This window comes from Camelus ferus, chromosome 29 (assembly GCF_009834535.1).
Source record: "Camelus ferus isolate YT-003-E chromosome 29, BCGSAC_Cfer_1.0, whole genome shotgun sequence".
NCBI lineage: Eukaryota > Metazoa > Chordata > Mammalia > Artiodactyla > Camelidae > Camelus > Camelus ferus.
In genome coordinates, this window is record NC_045724.1 from 24,773,078 (window position 1) to 24,794,347 (window position 21,270).

The 21,270-nt window shown below is 48.9% G+C and overlaps 1 protein-coding gene across 3 annotated transcripts; it reads right to left on the reverse strand.

The window, feature by feature from the left end:
- Window positions 1-8,811: 8,811 nt before the first annotated feature.
- Window positions 8,812-20,339, reverse strand: CHCHD7 (coiled-coil-helix-coiled-coil-helix domain containing 7). 3 transcript variants are annotated; one of them, XM_032469898.1, is made up of 5 exons: window positions 20,184-20,339; window positions 17,323-17,392; window positions 15,807-15,905; window positions 9,709-9,772; window positions 8,812-9,369 (listed from the first exon to the last, which is right to left on the reverse strand). In XM_032469898.1, the coding sequence occupies exons 2-5, from the start codon at window positions 17,374-17,376 to the stop codon at window positions 9,317-9,319; spliced, it is 270 nt and encodes an 89-aa protein (XP_032325789.1). In that variant the 5' UTR covers window positions 17,377-17,392; window positions 20,184-20,339; the 3' UTR covers window positions 8,812-9,316. The 3 variants fall into 3 exon arrangements, with proteins under 3 accessions (XP_032325789.1, XP_032325788.1, XP_032325790.1); XM_032469897.1 differs by having other exon boundaries at window positions 9,709-9,775; XM_032469899.1 differs by lacking the exons at window positions 8,812-9,369; window positions 9,709-9,772 and adding an exon at window positions 13,866-15,096 and having other exon boundaries at window positions 20,184-20,326.
- Window positions 20,340-21,270: the final 931 nt, after the last annotated feature.

Sequence of the window (21,270 nt, forward strand, 5' to 3'; positions counted from 1 at the left end):
TTAAAAGGAAAGTAAAATCACCCACAATCCACCTCCCTATCCCGCAGGTGTTCCCATGACTACAGGCCCCTCCCCATCCTTGAGCTCACCCATCTGTGGTACCCTCTCCGTGGTTACCATCATCTGCTCCAAGCCTCCATCAGCCCTTGACTGAAGATTGGACCCCTGCCTCCACCTGTCCTTTCTGCAGCTGTTCTCCCCAGAGAGGCTGAGGTGTGCCCTTTGTGCTGGGCACTTTCAATGAAGTTGTATACATTCAGGGAAAAAAAAAAGTAGAGATTTGGGCAAAATACATAGTGAAATGTCTGTCTGAATATTTTAGTATTTGAAGACATTCATACTTTGTTTAATCCCAGTAAAATCCCTTCTACTCCCTCTCATCCCAGAGTTCACGTTCTAACAAACTGAAAAGGAGACCAAATGCCCCCAACTCCACTCTTATTCTAACCCCCACCTCCACCCCGGTCTTTATCTCACACTGTGGCCCTCACCCTGGGCATTTCTGAGGCAGGCTGTGGTATCCAAATCTCTCCAATCAGATCAGATTGGGCCCTGCCCTCTGGGTGAGCCAGAGCTCCCGGGGTCTCACTGAAATCTGCAGGTCAAGGGCCAGGCGCCTGGTTCTCAGGCATAACCCTGCCACTGACCAGCTGCAGCCCTCGGCAAATTGTATAATTTCTCTCTTCAGCTTTCAATTAAGCAAAACAAAGGCAGCATTAAATAATTTCTAAAATCACTTTTAACTCTGGAAGACTGTGAGCTATGATTCTCTGGCCAGGAAAAGTGAGAAACCATCAGAAGGAAAGTCAGGAGCCGAAAGATTGTGCAACACAACAGGGTGAAAGGTGATTATGAACACCCCTCCCAGGTTTATTTCAGGGCTCAGATGCAGAGAGAACAAGGCTCTCCTCGCACGTACTGGTGGATTAGAAGCAGGTCATTAGAGACTGGTAGTGGTACAACTGGAATGATTAATGACTTAATGAAACAGTTGGTGTTGACTCTTACCAGCCATGGGTGAACGGCGCATCTCCAAATGCTGTCGTGAAATATCTCTGAAACCAAATTCTAGCCGTGCGTGAGCTTTTCTTCCTTCAAACTTCCAGTAGCTGAGGAGGTAAAGTATAGTTGGTTATTAGATCCATGGTTCTCCACGCATGGTCTACCAGCCTAGACTAGAGATCAGAGCATTTCAGAGTAAGAAGGGAAGGGCTGATGACAACAAGCCCAACTTTTTAGTTAGCACACGAGGAAAGTAAAGACCAGGCTGGCCGAGCGACCTGTCAGAGGGCCCACAGAATGGTGGCTCACTCCCAAAACGTCTGATGGGATGTCTCACTGCCATGCGTCCTTTTCCATGAAACACTTCTCACCGGTCAGTGTCCCGCTGGTTGCCGATGCTCTTAACTGAAGTCACGGCCACACTTCGCTCCTGGCATCAATTCACATGCTTCACACCTGAACATACTGCACCCCGGGATTGTCGGCTTAGGTAGGTCATGTACATGGAGAACTTCTGCAGCACTGGAGTCATTCCACCTCCCAGGGATGGGGTCCAAGATGCACACCTTCTGCCCCCCCGATGTGCGTCCCTCTGTAAAGCTGGCCTGGTGACTACAATCACAGGCAACTCTCAGAGGCAAGCATCCACGTGTTTTCTCTTTTGCAATGGCAGTAGGCGAGCAGGGCTCCACACTGCTCCAGGGACATATATCTCCATCCAGGTGTTCTCTAGAAATTTGGAAAGTTTGAAAGCCAGTACATGTTCTGAATTCAAACGAACATGTTAAAGAGAAGAGCCAGTCCGTTTTCATAACTTCATAATAGGAACATGCAGCAGCATGTCTCTTCTCCGGATGTGCCCAGAGAGCAAAGATAAGGGGGCGCCAAGAGAGAGGTGAAGTCCCTGCAGCACAGCTACCGGCAGCAATAAAGACAGCCTCGGCTACCTGCCCCGTGGTGAAACAAAGCATACGTGCATCGTGCCTTACGCCGGCTTTGCGGAGAGCCTTCGGCAGCACCTCTTGGGGTAAATCCCTAGACCCTATCAAGACGGGATGAGGGCTCTGCTTCTGCACTTCACCTTGCTCTGTGCAGGGACCACTCTCCCCAAAGCCTTGGGACCCAGAAAGAGGGAGCACCTGCTGTCACACATCCCCTTGCAATACTTCGTCATGGAAACAGACATAACCTTTGTTATCAGGTAGGAAACATCTTCAGAACAGACACGAATGTAACTCTTTGGATCTCAAGGTCTTGAGCCTCTATTCTGTCAATAAAGCCTTCCTAACCATCTGAAGCTTTCTTTCAATGTGACTCCACAGCTTTCCAGGTCTTCTGTAATCCTGAGTATTCCACAGGAATGGAAGTGAGTCTTCACCAATTCAAAAGTTTGAGAATTCTTAGCCTAGAAATTTGGATTTAGGACCAAGGTCTGAAGCCCTCACTGGGGAGAATTCACACCTACAATTTAATCTGTGAGAGCAGGCACAGGAAGGGGAGGTGGTGGGACTCTGGGATCCGGTTTCCCTTTGTTTGGAAATCAGACTGCCTGAATCTGGATCTCTACTGCTTAAATCACTGGCCGTGGGAACTCGGGCAAATCACTTCCCCTCATCAAGTCTCATTTGTAGAAACACATTCAACAAGTTTGATAATAAACAATCAACACATTTCAGATGTTATTATCATCATTATTACTGAGGATTAGTTGCTGGTAGGGCAGTGTCACCTAGCATTTAGGCTGGTGGGTCCTGAAACTACATTGCCCAAGTTACACTCCTGGCTCTGCCCCATGCCAGTCATGTGACTCCAGGCAAATTATTTAACCTCTCAAGTCGCAGGTTTTCCTTCTCTGAGGATGAAGGTTGTCGTGAAGAATGAATGACGGGGGGAGGAAAGCAACATATTCACAAAAGCCCATGGCACAGCGATTAATGACGAGGAAGCATTTAAAAACCATGAGTTATTGTTACAAAGGATGGAAATGCAGTGGCCACAAAGGCAGGAGGAGTGGTAATAACATTGCTTTATTTGGGAGACAACTTGTAATTATTAACAGTGGAATATCTCTGAAAAATGTTCTTGGCAGAATTAATGTTTCCATCTTTGACTGGAGCTCATTACAAATAGCCATCCTCTCCGCACGGCGCGAGAGCCTTTGAAAGAATGTTCTGCTGGAAGGACGGGGAGGGTGCGGCACCAGGAACGCGGGGACGGGGGAAGGCTGTTTTCCCTCCTGAACTGTTCCGTTTGATTTATTAAAATTCTGTTCTTGCGCTACCTTAATAGCTGGGATACTAATAAAAACAATTCCTGCCTGCATTTATAGTATAAAAGTTCTCACTGGTCTAATATGAGTATTTTCAGCAGTTACCTGAAATGAGTGTTCTCGAGAGGTACTAGTACGTAACAGGTGTGCGCTGGATTTAAAGTTGAAACAGAACCAGACATATTGCGTGTCAGACGCTCCTCTGCCCACTGCGCCCACAGTCTTGGGTAGACCGGTGCGGCCATCGCTGAGTATTTTTCATCTGTTTTCTCATCTACGGAAGTAGGAGCCTTCGGAGGTGCCCTGCCTGTCTTGCAAGGTTGTTACTGGAGATCAGATGGGGAAAAACTCGGATCCAGTGGTAACTGAAGTCGGGGTAAGAATTTAAGTTGTTCTTACTTCAAAATGTGAGCTCACTCCCCAACACAAACACTGGCTCTTGGATTTTGTTTGTACTAAAAGATGACTTATTTGGTTGGGGCAATTCCCCCATCTACTGTGGCCTGAACCTGGCTCTCGGGAAGGAGGACAGGCCGTTTCAGAACTTGCTTGAAGGCATTCGGAACCAGGGAGGCCGTGGTCCCGCTGCAGGAGCCTTCCACAGACTCCTTTAAGGAATGTTACCAGGCCTTCTCGGAACTGTGCACAAGCCAAAATATATATTGACATGATAAACCACAATGGACTTAAGTGTTTAAAGTCAAAAATACACTTTTAAAAATAAGTACTTAACGTTGGCTGATTGGGCAATAATACACAGGCACCGAATTGACTTTGTTTAGAATAAACCCCCGAGTATACTTTTTTTCTTAACATTTCGCACCAAAGCAAGGAAAACCAAAGGGGAAGAACACGGCTCTGTGGGACATTTCCTCATTTTGACATCACGGAACAATGGCAGCTTCTTGTAGCAAAGCTGCACCGCCAAGCCAGCAAACTCGGACGGGCTCTGCAAAACTGTTTAGCTTCAAATGAAAATTAAATTTGCTTCTGTGCCCCCGGCTCTATCCCCGTCCATCTTACACGTGTCCCTCATACGTCCCCTTCCTGACACCCAGAAAATCTGCTACAAAGGAATCTCCTGAGCCTGGGGGGGAAATTGCAAAAAAGGTCGGGTGCCAATGTTTTGTGTGATGTGTCTAGGGGCACAGACTCTGACCTCTCCTCCTCTGGCTGCGGACAGCTCCTGTGACGCCCTCCCGTTGTCTCTGCTGTTTCAGTTTGGGTGGAATATTGTGAAATATTGGACTCGGGCAACCTGTGTGGCTGGGATATTCTGAGGTGTAGAGGCAGTCTTGTCTCACTCATTCAGTCCTTTCGGGGAGATACCATTGCCTCCAGCAGATTCAAAGGCATGATTTTTATTTTATTATTTTGTGAGATGTCAGGCACCACCTTGAAGCAGCAGAGAAGAGACGCCCTGCTTAGCTAAATGGTGGTCAGAGCAGTCTTGGTCATGTCACGTCCTCTGCTAGGCAGACACTAAGGCCGTCACACCGGGAGTGGCCTTGGGAAGGTCTTGGGATTGGCCACAGGGCCCTCACTCCTCCCCTCCTCCTGAGCCAGTTCTCAGGTCCAAGGCGGGAAGTGGAGAGAGAGACCTACTCTGGCACAAACGTATAGCAGTGGCTCAGAGGTGGTCCAGTTCTCCCTCTGGCTTAGAGGGGCCCTTCACTTTAAGTCATGGACTCATTCAGTTGGCTTGCTTCTGTCAGAGATGAAGGTCCAAAAAACAATGTGTTTAGCAGAGCACGGCCCCTGGCAGCCAGGACAGTAGATGCCATGTTTCCTAACAGGAAAAAAAGTGTGCCTCCCCTTCACCTGAGACTGCATCACTCCAACCTCAAATTCGCATCCTGATCACTCTCCACTCGCCCCGACGACAGTGCCGGGCGTGACTGTGCGTCCACAGCCCAATGTCCTGGAGGAAAGCGAGACGCTGAGGCCGTCAGGTGGGTGCTTGGCGGTGTCAACGGGCAACTGGCTGAATTTCTCATTTAAGGTCTTAGAATCCCCTGTGGGAAGAGGCTTTCCTTCAGAGCTGTTTAGCACTCTATAGATCCAAAATTGAAAGTGTTTTTGAATCCCCAAACTCCGTGTACGGCCTTTATTTTACATGTGACCACAGCACTCGCTCGCTCCTTGCTGCATGTGATTTTAAAGGTCGTCGCACACACTCACTGTCCTGCTACCCCATTGTCCTTGGCTGCCGGGACCTTGGAAGCATTCATGCTACTTCTCACTGTGCACTTCCATTACCCCAATATATTTGATTTCCAGGCTGTTTAAATGTCTACTCCTGCTCACCTGCTATTGCAGAGACACTCATGTGACCTCTTTTACGTCCACATCCTAAAACCCAGATGTCAGAAACAAAGTCAGACGGACTAGCAAGTAGTTGCGTGGTGGCCCCAACTACTGCCAGGGAGGAATGAACACTGTTACCCCTGACCCTCACCATACCCAGTACATCCCCATGCCCTCCCCTCCCTCATATTGCATTAATCCTTGCCCTTCTTCTCTTGCCTTAATGGTCCTTTTGTTCAGAGCACTTATAAGTCTCTAATACACTATCTAGTTCATTTATTGGGTTTATTGCTAATTCATTCTGTCTCTGTCTCTGTCCAATCACATAAATCCTGTGAGGGCACAGGTCTTTGCCTATCTTGTTCAGTAATGAATCTAAAGTTCCAAGGACAGGGCAGCACACATTAAGTGCACACTTAAGTATTTGCTGTATAAATGGAAGAATTCTGAAAGACAGGTACTTCTCCAATGCTCAGGTCACAAAACATACCCCACAGATTGCTAAATCTGTTCCTTGCTTACTTTCCTCATCAGTATGTACAAAACTCTGGCAGTATTTTAAACTTTGTCCATGCCTTTCTTCTACTCTCTTCACCTCCTTCCACATCTGCTGTGGCCCAGAACTTTTATTTAATCTAAACACAACCATTTCTTTGGTCTGCTCTGACCCATATTCTTCAAAAAGCCCCATATAACACATCCTCTCTCAGCTGTTCACCTCTTCTAAGTAAATCCATCCCACCTGTTTGTTTTATTGTTTACAGGCATATTCAAAACTTCAGAGCCATAAACATTTCAGGAGAAAGGTCTCTATTCAAATTAACATAATTGACTATCCTTGTAAACATGCTACTGTCTTCTTGAAGATTACTGAGTGCCAAATCATACAATCTTACGCAGCTGGCCCTCTCCCTTAGATACCCAGATAGTAAAATTACTATAATTAGTTTTGCAATCACTCAGCACTAAAGAATTCTTACTCAAGACCAGGATGCTATTTTGAGAGTATGAGGAGTTCAACAACATGGAAGGAAGTAGTATTGACCTATTATTCTAGCGAAGGAAAAACAAAGCATAAGATCTCTGATTTTCAAAATTTAACCTCCTTGAATGGAGATTTCATGAGTATATTTTACTTTTCCTTCTCCTCAAAAGGTAGGGATACAGAATAAAAATAGCAGTGTTTCTTGGTGCTTCCTATGGTCCAGTTACTGTGCTGAGCTTTTTATAGACATCGTCTGACTCGATGCCCACTTTAACTGTAAAATGTTGGCATTTTATAGCTGCACAACTTGAGACTTCTGCATCTAAGTAATTTATCCAAAGCCCACAGTTTAGGCTAGCTTAGGACAGCTAGGCAGAAGTGGGTCTAAGAATTAAGCCCGTACAAAGCAGAGCCCTCACCTCCCACCACCAATGGCACACCTCGTCCCGCACCTTTATTTCTCTCCACCCCACACCACAATTATAAATAAATAAAGGGGTTTTTTAAAGAGTTACGGTAACTGACCCAGACACGGCTCTAAACCCTCGTGTTTGTTGCACATCGGAGCTGGGAGGCTGGTGGGGGGGGGGCTGGAGCTGGGCGCCCGCCAGGGGACGGGACTCTGGAGAACCAGCCAAGCTGGGGTTGCCTTGTTCGTGTCGTCATTTGATCTTGTTTTCCCAAGACGTAGAGAAACGCTGTCTACTGAGGTTGTGAAAGACAGCCTTCAAAAGTGGGAATTATGTCCCGAAGCTGTCAAGGCTTTGGAATGCTGCTCTACGAGATGACATGTACGTATAAAGGGAGAAGCAGGGAGACGGGCTGACAGCCCCAGCCGCCTGGTCCCGGAACCGTAAACTGAAACACCCCCCCACACATCTCCAGCCCCACCCCCGTCCACAGTCCCCCAAGTCTCTAAGGAGCGTACGTACGTGTCGGGAAGCGCTTCAGCACAACAAAATGACCAAACCCACCCTTCCTTTCATGAAAAAAATCTGCTCTGCCAATCCCCTAGGCCTGTGCCTTTCTCTCCCTCTTTCATGACAAAGAGCATGGACATTGCTCACTAATGTCACATCTATTACCTCAAGTTCAGAAGACTCAGGCACAGCTGACAGGGCACATGGGACGAAGCACCGTGAAAGGCTTCTCGGAGTCAATGAACAGGCTTGGTAAAGAATCAGCCTCACAGTCACGGACACTGATGAATTTGCAAGTTTCCTCCTAGAGTGTAAATTCTCGGTCACTTTTACATCCCCCCTACAGAAGCCTTTTATTTCTGCACAGACTCAGTAAGTACTAGATGGTGAAATGAATAGTAATCTGCACACTGGGCACAGCCAGGGGCCGCGGAGGAAATGAAAGAGGCCGAGGAGCCCGAGTCCCACACTGGGGAAGGGGGTGGGGGTGGAGGCCACAGGCACCCGCGCCCGATTGCAGGTACAAGCTGCCAGAGTGGCGATGGTGCCAGTCTCACAGCCGGACTGAGTGTTCAGGACGGCCGTGTTTCTGACACTCCCCATCAATGACAAGGCACTGCACAAATGCCGGGTATCCTGAAGGTCTCTGCCCCTGCAACCTAGTGCAGGACAAGAGAGGGCCACCCAGGTCTACGGCCAGCATCTGATCACGGACGGGGTGGACGAGGGCCGCAGGGAGTGCGGAGGCCCGGGCAGGGCACAGAGGGCAGGCGGTGTGCGGGGCTGGAGGACCAGCGTGAGGCAGGGCTAACACAGAGATTTCTGGGGGTGAGGAGAGGCTGGGGGAAGATTCCCTGAAGGGAACAGAGGGTAGCTTTGGAAGAGAAGAGGGAGGGGAGGGTTCTTGTTCGTGGGTAGAGGGGCCATCCAGCCAACAGTCCGTCCTCTTTCTGCGTGTCATACCCAAAACACACCCATGGATGTGCTTCCTCCGAGTGACTGGGTAGGTATTTCCTGTTCTTTTTATAATCTATCCCCGCTAAGATGAATTTTTTTTGTACTTGTTCTTGCTTTTTAGAGGGTTCACATATACATGAAGCACCTAGGATGGGGTGGAGAGTGAATGAGAAGAAAATTACATGGAAAAAGCATTCTGCGCCAAATAATATAGTAAAACTGTAAAAGTGAGGGGGTGAATAAAGCAATCAGGTTGGCCTTTGGCAATCCCGTCTAGGAGAGACAGAGCCTGGAGGGTGTTTCAGGGAGGGGCCAGCTAAGGAGACTGGAGAAGTCTCAGAGGAGACAGGAATTAGCTAGGCTTCCACTGCTTACGAACAAATCCACTGTTTTTAATCGATGCATCTCGTCGTAACAGCTACTCGCACAATACACGTGAAGCCCGCCTGCAGTTTCACTACCACCGGTGCAGTCGTCGCTGGGGCGCTGGGAGAAAGACACGTTCACAGCAGGAAAGGCGTGAGAAGAGTAAGCACTTTGCTCAGGACCGGACGGGCAGAGCGGCACGGCCCGAACGCAGACCCAGACCCTCCGACTCCAAATGCGATGCTGTTCACACGTCACGCTGTTTTACTTCCGGGTATTAGGCAGGTTTTTGGGGTTTAGGTTCTGGCATTAGAAGCTTTATTTTCATCGTGAGCCACCTCTTCCCTCTGAGCCCGCTGCCCTCAGCTGGCCACCCCTCCCTCAGGGTGTGGGTCCCCACCAAATCCTCCCTCCCCAGCCCAACTCCCTAAACCGGCCCCTCCCCCTCCCGCCCACTCTGAAGACAGCGCCCCTGAGATGCCGCTGCCTCTTCTTCCTCTGGGAGGACCATCAGGACTGCCGCCGGAATCTGAGTTGGTCCCAAGCCGACTTACGTGTGGTCTCTAAACACAGTGAGAAAAGGAAGAGCACAGACCAAAGGAACTTTTGTGACTGGGGACAGTTTTCTAGGCCAACAGGTTTCTAAATGTGAGTGAAGAGTTCTCCTGGGAAAAGCGGGGGTCCAGGAGCGGACTTTGCACCTGGTCATGCGACAGCTCTGCTCGGGGTCAGAGGAGGAGCCCAGGGTTGCTGAGAGAAGCCATGGGCCTGGGGACCCCACACGGTCTCGGCTGCCAAGCACCGACACCGCCAACCCCAGAGACCACTCCTGACATTGACACCTGCCAGCAGGGCCGTTTCTGCTGGGACGGGTTTGTGACTGCAAAGCAGAACCAGCTCACCTTTTCCAGTCTCCTTTTCAGAATAAAGCATTTCACACTTAAGTGACATGTCTCTTAGACTCTTCTTCTGCAAGAACAAGAAACAAGAACAAAAGGTGAAAACGTAAAAGCACGTGTAGGTGACTTTATTTGGCTGACTTTACCGCACCTGATGAGGTACCGGCTACGTGGGGGACACAAGTGAAAGTCGCAGCAGAGATGGAATCGGGGACAAGGAGGTGAACCTGATTCCGACTGGGGACACTGGGGAGGCCTCAGAGATGACAGCTGAAGCACAGGAAGGATGTCCGCTGGGTTGAGAAGACAGCGTGAGTCCGAGTCCGGGGAACGAGGACTGCGGCAGAAGGATGCCCGGAAGGATGCTCAGATGGTGTCATGTCTGCCTCCCTCGCTGAAACCAAAGGCCCCTGAGGACACAGCCTGGGTCTTGTGTGTCCAAAGACACCCCCACCACCACCACCTTCCTCAAGTCTGCACCCTCTACAAATGTCACCAGATCTTAGAGGACCCTGTAAGCCCAGGGAAGGATTTCGGTGTCCATCTTGAGGTCATGGGTGGGTCTTTGGATTCTACTGTAAAAGCAGGGGCGTCCCTGCCTGGATCTGAATTTTCGAAATACTTGCCAGGCTGCAGTCTAAAGAAGGAATCGGAGTTGGGCAAGAATCTCCGGGAGAGACAGTTCAGACAGCTGCAGTGACCCAGGATCACTGTAATAACCTCTCTGTCTCAGCGCCTCCAGAGCTATCCTTCTAAATACAAACTGGACTTGACTCTCTCCACCTCAAAACCCTTCACAGCTTTCCTTTACGGACAGAATAAAGTTGAAGTCCCAGGGACGGCATTCAGGTCCTGCATAATGTGAAACCACTCCACCCGTCCACAGTCCCCAGCACCTCCCTCACATACTCCGGTCGTAGCAGACGACTGACTGGTCCCCAGGTGCAGCGCACGGACGCGCCTTGACCAAGGCCTCCGAGGCCGACGGCGCCTTGCTCGGCCGCGCTCCTCCACCACGGTTGGCTAGCGCTCGGCACCTTACAGGCACGTGGCTAATGTTTGTTGAGCAGAATTGAACTGTAAAGGCAGCACTTGGATTCATTTAATATTTCCTGACCACCAGGAACCATAAACAAAAAGACTGATCCATTTACTACATTCAAATGTAAAATACTGCACAGAAGTGGAAAAACAAAGTTAAAAGACGAACTGGGAAAGATATACAGACTACACGTGACAAAGAAGTAATTTCCTTTCTATCCCAAGGGTTCCCCGAATCATTCACACCAACAATCTAAAAAAAGGTTGGGCAAAGGAAATACATACACCCAGTCCATTATCCACTCATCAACTGTACAGATCAAAGAGCTTCCAGGTGCCCAGCGGGACTGAGGGCGTGAGGCGGGAGGACGCGCTCAGGGGCTTTGCTTCTGGGAGCGCACGCGGGCGGGGTCCCCTGGAAGGTGACCTGTCGGAATCTACAAAATCCAAACCATTGGAACGTTTAGCCTAGGAACTCCACTCTGAGAAATACATCACAGAGATAAAAACAGAACCAGCAAAGAGCCGCAGCTGAGACCTTGCTTCTCACAGCGAACCCGTCAGCAGGAGACCGGTTCGGTGACGGCCCGTCTGCACGAGGGAAACCCGCAGCCACTGAGGAACCGGGCGAGGCTGCACCCCTTGTGGGAGAATTATTCCAAACTGTATCCTAAGCGAAAGACGCGAAGTACCCCCACTCGTGGCCTGTGATGCTCCTTTTGTGCAAAGTGAACAAATAAACATGCAGACGTGCGTGCACAGGCAGGCAAACCCTTGATGTCGGCAGCTTCTGGGCAGATTTATTTACATGGCATATACCCTTTCGCATTGTTTGAACCTGCATTTTCTTCTGTGTTCAATTTTAAAAGCCTCCCCTCCCAAACGCATACGCAGCTGCTGATGGTTGATCGCGTACTAAAAGCTCGCCAAGCATCAGGGACACAACCTTGAATGACACTGCTCACATCCTCCGGGAGCTTTCGGACACAGTGATTCTCAAAAGGACTGCCTTTTACCACCACACGCGTGGAATCTGCGCTGAGGCTTCCAACAGTGAGACACACGTGAACACGGGGAAGCCGCCTCCTACACACTTGCTCAGTTGACAGCGGCTTTCAAAGGCTTGCCTGACTCCCAGCTTTCTCAAGGCACATCCTGACACGAGCAGTTCATCTGCTTCTCCTCTCCCGAGGGGGAGTCTTAGAAATACAGCAGCGGCAACTCGAACAGCGGTGACGAGGAAGAGCCCCGGGACTCTGCCTCTCCAAGTGGTGCAACAAGGTCTTCAACAACCTGGCAGGAGAAGGGCCTCCTGAGGTCGTCGGGGTGTGTGCAGAGACGCAAGCATGGAACCAGGAAATCAGTGAAGACAAATTTGGAACTGAAGAGCTTAGCCTGCATAGAGCCACATTATGATTACATGTGTTAAGAGTTTGCTGAACAAAAATGCCCAATTAGTCTGGCCTCTAAAGGACTTCATAGAAAATACACCTCTAGAAACCAGCTGTCAAAGGGCTATGGCATCACTACAAAACCACGGTAATCAAGGCAGTGCGGTGCTGGTGCGGGGGTGAACACGCAGATCAACGGCCAGGACGGAGGTCCAGAAACAGACCCTCTGTCAAACGCAATCAATTCACGTGCAACTAAAAGGCAGCAAGACAATTCAGCAGAAGTCAGTCTTTCCAACAAATGATGCAAGGACAGCTGGACAGCCACATGGAAGAGAATGAAGCTGGACTCCTACCTCACACCATATACAAAGAAGAACTCTAAATGGATGAAAGACTGAATTTATAAAAGCTAAAACCATAAAACTCTTAGAAGAAACACAGGTGTAAATCTTTGGACCTTTTCTTAGCTATGTCACCAAAACCTACTACAACAACAAAATAAATTGGACATCATCAAAATTAAAAGCTTTTGTGTTTCAAAGGACACCATGAAGTGAAAATACAACACACACAGAACGGGAGGTAAAATTTACAAATCATCTTATAAGGGACTCGTATCTAGTATATGTAAAGAACCCCAGCAACTCAGTAATAAAGATAAATAAGTAAAGACTCGATTTAAAAATGAGCAAAGGACCTGAATGAACACTTCTCCAAAGAAGATATACAAGTGGTCAACACACACAAGGTAAGATGCTTGACATCATTAGCCATCAGGGGAATGCAGATCAAGACTACACGAAGATACCAACTCACACCCACTAGGATGGTTGTAATCAAAGGCAGGTAGTATTAAAGAGGACGTGGAGAAATTAGAACTCTCATACGTTGTAAAATGGTGCTGCCACTTTGGAAAATAGTTTGTCAGTTCCTCAAAAGGCGAAACACAGTTACCATATGACCCAGCAATTCAACTGCTAAGGTATATATATCCAAGAAGAAATTAATGTCCACACAAAAACGTGTAAACAAAAGTTCAAGAAGCAACATGTCTTGTAACATAGCCAAAAGTGGAAACAACACAAATACCCATCAACTGATGAATGGATAAATAAAAGGTGGTCCATCCACAATGGAAGGTTACTCAGGAATAAGAAGGAATGAAGTACTGGTACATGCAACATGGACGAACCTTGAAAACATTAGGCTAAGTGGAAGAAGCTGGTCACAAAAGACCACATATTGTCTAATTCTGTTTCCAGAAATGTCCAGAACAGGCAATTCTAGAGACAGAAAGTAGATTAGTAGCTGCCGACGTGCTGGGGAACTGGGGAGGAAGGGGGTGTAGGAAAAAACAAAGAATGTGTGCTGACACGTACAGACTTTCTTTCCAGGGTGAAGTCTTATAAAATCAGCTGTGGGGATGGCTGCACAACTCTGTCAGTATAAAAACCACTGCCTTGTACACTTTAGATAGATGATTTATATGGTACACAAATTGCATCTCAATAAAATTGCTATTAAAAAAAAAAGAGCTAGGCCAGGACAAACAGCTACCTGAGGCATGCTGCTGTTGCTCTGTACATTTAGAAAGGTGACATTACAATTCCAGACCCTTAACCAAGCTTTAAAGTGCTGAAATGCTTCTTACACAGAAGGTATTAACCTCTTGTCTGGTCCTATTTTAATCCATCATTTTTGGAACAATCAATACCAATTAAAAAATTTCTGAAACAATTCACCTTTTATTTAAATAGAGTCACATTTGAAAATCAAGGTTATATAGTTTAAAAGCATCTGACCTGGGTTTTGGATTAGGACCAAGGAGACGGATAGTCTGTTGTCAGTAGAAACTTGCTCCAGGCCCAGATGAGAAAAAGGAACACAAACTAATTGTTTTCACCAACTTCCCAGTAAACATCAAATTTTACCAAATAATGTGTTTTGTAAAACGATTCTGTACATGAAACAAACCGGGTTTTATTTTAAAAGGCAGTGAGTCTGAGAGCTGCTCCACAATCCAGCCCAGCCACCAGGTGAAATACCCGTTTGTGTATCACACAGCGCAGGCCAGCAGCAGCCTCACCCCTGTGCTGCGGGCGCCGATGAACCCCGAGTCACTGTGTCCACCTCACCCTGCAAGTAGAAGTATCACTTCTAAGAGAAATCACCTTTTCTTCCCGTCACACCCTGCCTTCAGGGTGTCCAGTGTCCAGTGTTCAGAGACTTTAGTCACGGACTCCTTCAACTAAGCCTTTCCTCAGAGAAGGATGAAGAAAACAGGCTCCTTTGCCACCACTGAACAGTCCTGCTTCCTGAACCTTGTGTAAACGCCGGGGAGGGAGTGAGCCAGGTAGGGGTCCTGGTACCGCCCATCTACCCTGCGCGCCCCTCCCGGGGGGGGCTCCTCCCTGCCTCTCCCCCCACCTCGCCCTCCGGGGGACCATCTCCAGACGACTCTCCAGACGTGCCTCCAGCTTCCCTCCTCGTGGAGTCGCCCACCTCATCCCCCGTCCTGGGAGGCACTGCTTTCCTGTCACCTCCATCCAGTCCTTCCTTGCTTGAGTCTTACTCCTCCTCGCAGACCCAGCGGAGAAGCTCAACGCTCCACGCAGCCCTTCCTGACCTCCCCGACCTTCGGGAAGGCTTGTAAACTCGGCGACCCGGCAGAGCCAGCAGCAGTCCGCTCTCACCATGGCTCGGACAGCGAACACAGAGGACACAGGGCTGCCCCTGCAAGAACTGAAGGTCTTTCTGGGCAAGGCCTGGAAGGTCTTAAGAGATTACAGCCATCACTTATTAAACATATTCATCTGCTTCTAAGTTAAATAAACAATTTTAATGCAAACATTCAATAGGGCATCTTTCCCATCGCTCCCAAGATTTCGGCTCTTTCTGCTGCTGTAGGCATGGGCGGCTTCACCCCACTCTGTCTTCGCTGGAGCATGATAGAATGCTGCGTGTGCACAGAAAAGAGAAGAAATCGCAGTCAGTGACGCACTAAATGCTACCCATTGGCCAGCAATCTGCTGTTGCTTCTTCAAAAACGGAATACAAGAACACCACGTTTAAGAAAAATTAAAAATGAATTCTAGGACTCCAGATAATGTCTTCAGACTATAAACCAATTAAATAGACGTGACTATTCCCGTAGGAAGGACCTGTTAACCGGGATGGGACAAATCGTTTAATTCCAAGAGCACAAAGTACAGCACACCGAGAGGAGCTACCAAGTAACCGCCAGATGAAGCCAGCAGGAAACACCACAGAGGGAGAGGAACAGACGTGGCATGCCAGTGTCCCGGAGAAAGGGACCACAGGCGGCAACGGGAGGGGTAGCCTGGGTCGTGCTGTACAGGGCAGGGCACCCATTCTGTTCACCTCCAGAAGCCTAAAATCAGAACAAGGGTATCGTTTTAGGGCTGCAGGTACTTGTACACGTCGGAAGACCCACGTCTGTCAGAGCTGCATCCTTACCCGCGGGAGTAGGGCAAGGCGGCTAACAAGCGCTCCCAAGGGTCCTTTAGGGCACGCTGAGGTTAAGTCAAAGAGCTCAAGGCTCCTCTGCCATCACTGAGAGAGCAGTGTGGGCACTGACGAGTTGCAGGCTCCAGCTTCGAGCCTCAGAGACGAGCCCTAACATCAGGGCACCTGGGCTGGGCTTACCCAGAACTTGCGGCAGCTTCTGTACTTCAGGAAGTAAGCGGAGCACCTCTCCTTGTCATAGTTATTCTCGTCCATACATCTGGTGGAAGCATCGGACTCCTTAAATATGTAAGACAGGTGTCATTTAAGAGGTGGAAAGGCATCTTAAAAAAAGGACAGACTTCTGAAGCTGCTTCCCCCCCACCAGAACAGGTAATTTCAATGAATAGAAATAGAATTATCTTTCCAACTATCCCAGCATTCATTCTGCTTGAAGCAGACATCTTCCTTTTCATAGTCTGGGTCAGTTTTCCGAACATCTGATCACAGGAATTTGAGCTGAAGCACTGACTGGCTCACCTAACCCAGTACCAGTTAACAAAGGCAAGGTGTGCTGAGCTCGACATCACCACCGCGCGGCGAGAGGCAGAACCTGGTCTCCCGACTCGCAGAGCAGCCCTCCGCCTCCTCCTCCTCCAAGTTCCCGCTTGGACTTGAATGTTTGATGTTAAGCTGGTTTCAAGATCCTAAGTTAAGTCACTAATGACTGGTCTACATCAAGGTAACTTAAATTAACGACATTCATCTCACTGTATTTTTGGCTGTCACTCACTCCACTACACAAGTTTATACACTATTATGCAAGCAATTTTAATAGCTATCATTAATATCACTTCAAAACCAGAGTGAGCAACACAGGGCTGTGAGTTCCGAGGAGGGCAGCTGCCATTTGCGAGTCACATGTAAGGTCTCTGAGCTGGAAGAAGACTGGATAATTAATTTCAAAGTGAGAGACATGATTCTCAGATGCCATCTACAGGGAAGCCTTAAACAAATGGGTAGATAATTTGCTTCACAGATCTAAGAAACATGGTCTATCTAAAGAGACTTAATAAAGCTGTTAAAACAGATTTCACATACAGAACGAAACTAATGTTCTATGCCAAATATTTAATGAATGTGTGTCTCGGGAAAATGCACATAGGATCGGGGAATATGCTTTTCACAGAACCTGTCTGATAACTGCATTGTTCAAGGATGACAATGCCACAAAGTACTGTGAATCATATCAAATAAATGCCAATAAAAGCGTACTATTACAACCAAATATTTCAGTTTATAATTCCTTTCTGAAAACCTTTAGGATTTAAATAGGCTAATTCTGTTATCAGCCCCTTACTCTCCGACAGGTTGCCTCAAGGATGTGATGAAATTATTGCTATCAAAACAGAAATTTCAGTGACAGTTTAAAAATACCTACTTTCCCACTAAAGATTTTCCTCAGTGTTACATACACATGCCTAATGTTACAGTGAAAACTAAACACTTGTATATTACACAAATCAGGGGAACTTAAAAGAGATGCTAGCTGAATCATGAACATTTTAAAACGCTCTAGCGAAATAAGGATACACTGACCAGAAACATTTTTTGTACAGAAATAACTTTATTTAAGGACTGCAGAAAACAGATGCCCATGCAATCAGAAGCCTGTTCCAACTTAACACTCATGACAATTAAGAGCAAACCACCTTACCGACAAGCAAGGGTTTACGTCGGGATCTCTCAGCTTCTGTGTGACCATGGGCATCCTGACAGTCTTCTTACTGCAGGCAGATGTTGAGGAAAGAGTTACATGGTGGGGTGACAGAAAATGTGTCCGCAAATCTCATTAGCTCCGATAGTACTTGAGCACTTAATTTTGGCATAATGATTATCCAGTGAGGAACTTCACGTACCCTCTGTATTTTCAGAATAAAGACTTTATAAGTTTCTCCTTTGCATTGTCTTGTGTCTCAGCACAAAGGCCATATTTAAATTACTTACGTCCATTTACAGAAATTTGATTACAATGTCCAGAAGAAAGACAGTTCAGCTAAAATTCAGTTTTATTTTATTCCTATTTCTAAAGGTTAAGCAATTAAATGTATTAACAAAACCAAAGAATGTGGCATGCATTCTAATGATGACTTCCTTACTACAAGTGTGGAATAATTTAGTACAACCCACCTTTAGCAAAAACATTTGCTACCTTAAGTACCTGAATGTCTACTCCAAGGCCAGCCCTAGAGTGGCCAATATGCCAGAAAACCAAGTTATTGCTTGGCTGACATTTTGAAAAGTTAAAAAGAGAAATCTGAAACTTAACTTCCAGTGGTATCCGCTATTTAATTGATACTTCCCTGGGCTGAAAGAAGTCAGGGATTGCTACTGTGGTTCACTAATCTTCCAACGAAAGCCCTACACAGATGCAGCTTTTATACCAGAAGCTTTTAGACCACGGTTCTCTAAGAGCCAACTGGTGATTCCAAGTCAAGTCCCGTACTCACACAACAGGTATATATATACCCCAGGACAACGCTCTCTACAGCGGAGTTAACTGAAATTGGTATGACTATTATCTTCAAAGATATGGTATAGAGAGAAACTAAAAGAAAAAATTTAAAAAAAAGTCAACTGTTACTATTTTAAAAATAATTTTTTGTTTCAATATGTTAGTATACTCTCAGTGAGCAGCCCACAGATATTTTAATCCTCTGCACTAAGCGTAAGGTGCTTCCTACTGAACTCTTCCGGCTTAGCTGCCTTTTACCTAAAGATCAAAGGAGAAGCCAGCAAACAACGCAGTATGATCTACCCAACACCACTGAATAAAAAACTGTCCCTGTGACCAGACAGAGGCCAGAATTTTTGTACGAAATGGTTTCTCCTTCCTTGCTCAAGGTCAGACCATCCCCAAATATCAGTCTTGTTAAAAGAAATAAAGTACATTCAGGAAAAACAATCAAACCCCACAAGCTCCTGAAAAGTGAAGAGATTCTGAGTCAAGAGTCATCTAGTTCAGCTTCTCTCTCTAGGGAAAGATGAGGCTCAAGGAGATAACCTTTGCAAAGAAGGATGGAAAAGAGTCTAACCATTCTGGTGTCCTTTACTTTTAGTACCCACTAAATAACCCTTTGATGAGTTCCCTCGAGCAATACATGAGTACGCCTAGCTAACAGAAACCTCTTGGCAAAAAGGAAATTCCACATGTTCAACTACATCTGGGAGCTTCCTCCTCTCCTGAATTACAATTCTTTTGCAGGCTTGACTTCTTCTTAAGAGAGATGACAACGCTACGTAGTTCACAGCCTTCTTTTTTTACATCTGCCCTACGCTGTGAAAACACAGAATTCTGCTTAGCTGCTCATATTCCTTGGATATAATTTCAGCAAGGATCAGATGCAGAGAAAACTCAGGTGGTCTGCCTTACATCAGAGTATTGTACTTTGCATTTTATCATCATCAGTCAGGAATTCTTTAAAAATAACACCTAGGTAACATCACGTATGCCCAATCAGGTTTGCGATAGTTTATTCACATTTCATTTCCTTTCCCCTCTGGGTTCTAAACACAAGTCAGACTAACTTCCGAAGGTCACCCTGCGTGCATCCTCATGCAGTAACTGGAAATGGAGAGGAAAAGTCAATGCACAGGAGGAGCGGGGCCGGAGGGAAGCCCGAGGGTTCCGCTGGACAGACCTTACCTACCTGCGTTCTAAAGGTACTGAACAAACGTTACCAAGCTCTACTATCAGAGGACAATCAAAAAGAAATCAAAGGTTTGAGGGAAGGGCCGCAAAAGCACAGCACATTGGAGGAACAGCTTGAAAATCTTTCCTAAAAGGCAACCTGCTTAGAAAAGTATTTCTTGGTTCCCCTTTCAGTGGTTCACGTCCCCACTCTCCAGCAGCTTTGCAGGGGAAGGGGGAAGGGAGCGCTGAACATGTCCATGCCCCCGTGCGGGTCTCGGCAGAGACAAGGGGCTGCGGCTCTCCTCAAACCCAGAGGCAACTGTCGGGAAACTACAACGCGTCCTGCGAGGCCCGAGAGCCTTTAACGCATTGCTGGGTGCAGACAAGCAGGGTCAGGAAGTCGGGGTGGCACTGTGTGTGTGTGTGGGGGGGGGTAGCGGCGCGGAGGTCGAGCGGAGACCCTGGAGAGATGCGAGCCCCAGGCCTCGCCGCCTTCCGCGGGGCTGCCGGTGTGCCAACGGTGGACAGCGGGCACAGGTGAGCACACCTTGCTTCGACCTTCGACGGTGCTGTGAAGGGCAGAGAGCGAGGAAGCCGCAGGAAACTGGGGGCAGGGGTAGCAATTACGCCCCAAAGGTTGAGAAGGAGGGTGAAGGAAGAACTGGGGATGCCCGGGCTCGGGGCACCTTCCTCGCCCCCGGCCCGAACAGACCCGGGTCGCGGGGAGGAGGTGCCACGAGAAAGGGCCTGCGCCGAGGCGAGGCCTGGTAGAAGCGGCTTCACGCGGAAGAGGCGGACTCGGGCCCCGCGGCGGCCCGCGCGCGCCCCTCGCTCCCCGCATCCCTGCAGCCGCCGCGGAGGGAAGGGCGGGGGAAACCACTCACCTCGGGCGGCCGCTCCGCCAGCACCCAGGCCGACTCCAGCTCCAAACACGTCAATGGCTCACGCAGCTGGACCTTAAGTAGCGCGCATCCCAACGTGCTGCCCCCGCTCCCCGGCGGCCGCCCGGCCAATCGACGCACGCTGCCTCCTGACTGACAGTAGAACCGGGCCTTGCGCGGCGGGGGCGGGCGGGCCTCGCCCCGCCCACAGCCGGCGGGAGGAGGGCCGAGGAGGGAGGAGTGGGCGGGGCGGGGCACGCGGCCCCCGCCCCCGGCCCCGCCCCGCCGCGCCCCCGGAGCCGCGGCCCGCCTCTTAACACTTCGGCTTGACGGGCGGCGACACAGGCCAATCGGCGGGCGCAGCCCCGGCGGCGGCGGCGCCCAGTGGCCGGCCCCAGGGCGGAGCGCGCGGGGGGCGGGCGCAGCGGCGGGCGGGGGCAGGGGGCGGGCCGGCGAGAGGCGGGGGCGGCGGCCGAGCAGCCGGGGGAGGCGGCGGTGGGCGCGACGTCGGCGGCGGCGGCGGCGGCGGCGGCGGCGGCAGTTGCAAGTTGGGCTGCAGGGGCAGCGCATACACTACAATGGCTGCTGGAAAGAGGCGTAAGGAAACAATTTCCAGGCCCGCCGCGTCCAGCCCGAAATATGAGAAAAAAATTATTAGAAATTCCGCGGGCGGTGTAAAGGCGGCGGACGGGCCGGAGGGAGGATGTTAAAGCCCCGCGGTGAGTTCTCCCGGGGTCCGGGGCGGCGGAGAGGCGTTTAGCGGGAGAAATATCAGGGTTATTTAAATTATGGGACTAGCCGAGGGGGCAGAGGAGCAGCGGCGGCGGCAGGAGGAGGAAAAGTTTGTGCTACTCTCAGCCCCTGCTCAGGACCCCAGAGGGGAAAATAATAATAAAAAATAAAATAAAATAATTCGGCGGGGGTGTGAGGACTCCCGAAGTCGCTCCTGACAGGGCAGGGGGCGATGCGGCTGGAGACCCGAAGGTGAGGTCGGTGGGAAAAAAAAAAAACCCTTTATTCAGGGTCTGGAAAGTTTGAAAAGTTTTCCTCCTCCTCCTCCTCCTCCTCTCTGGTGCTGTGAATATTGTGA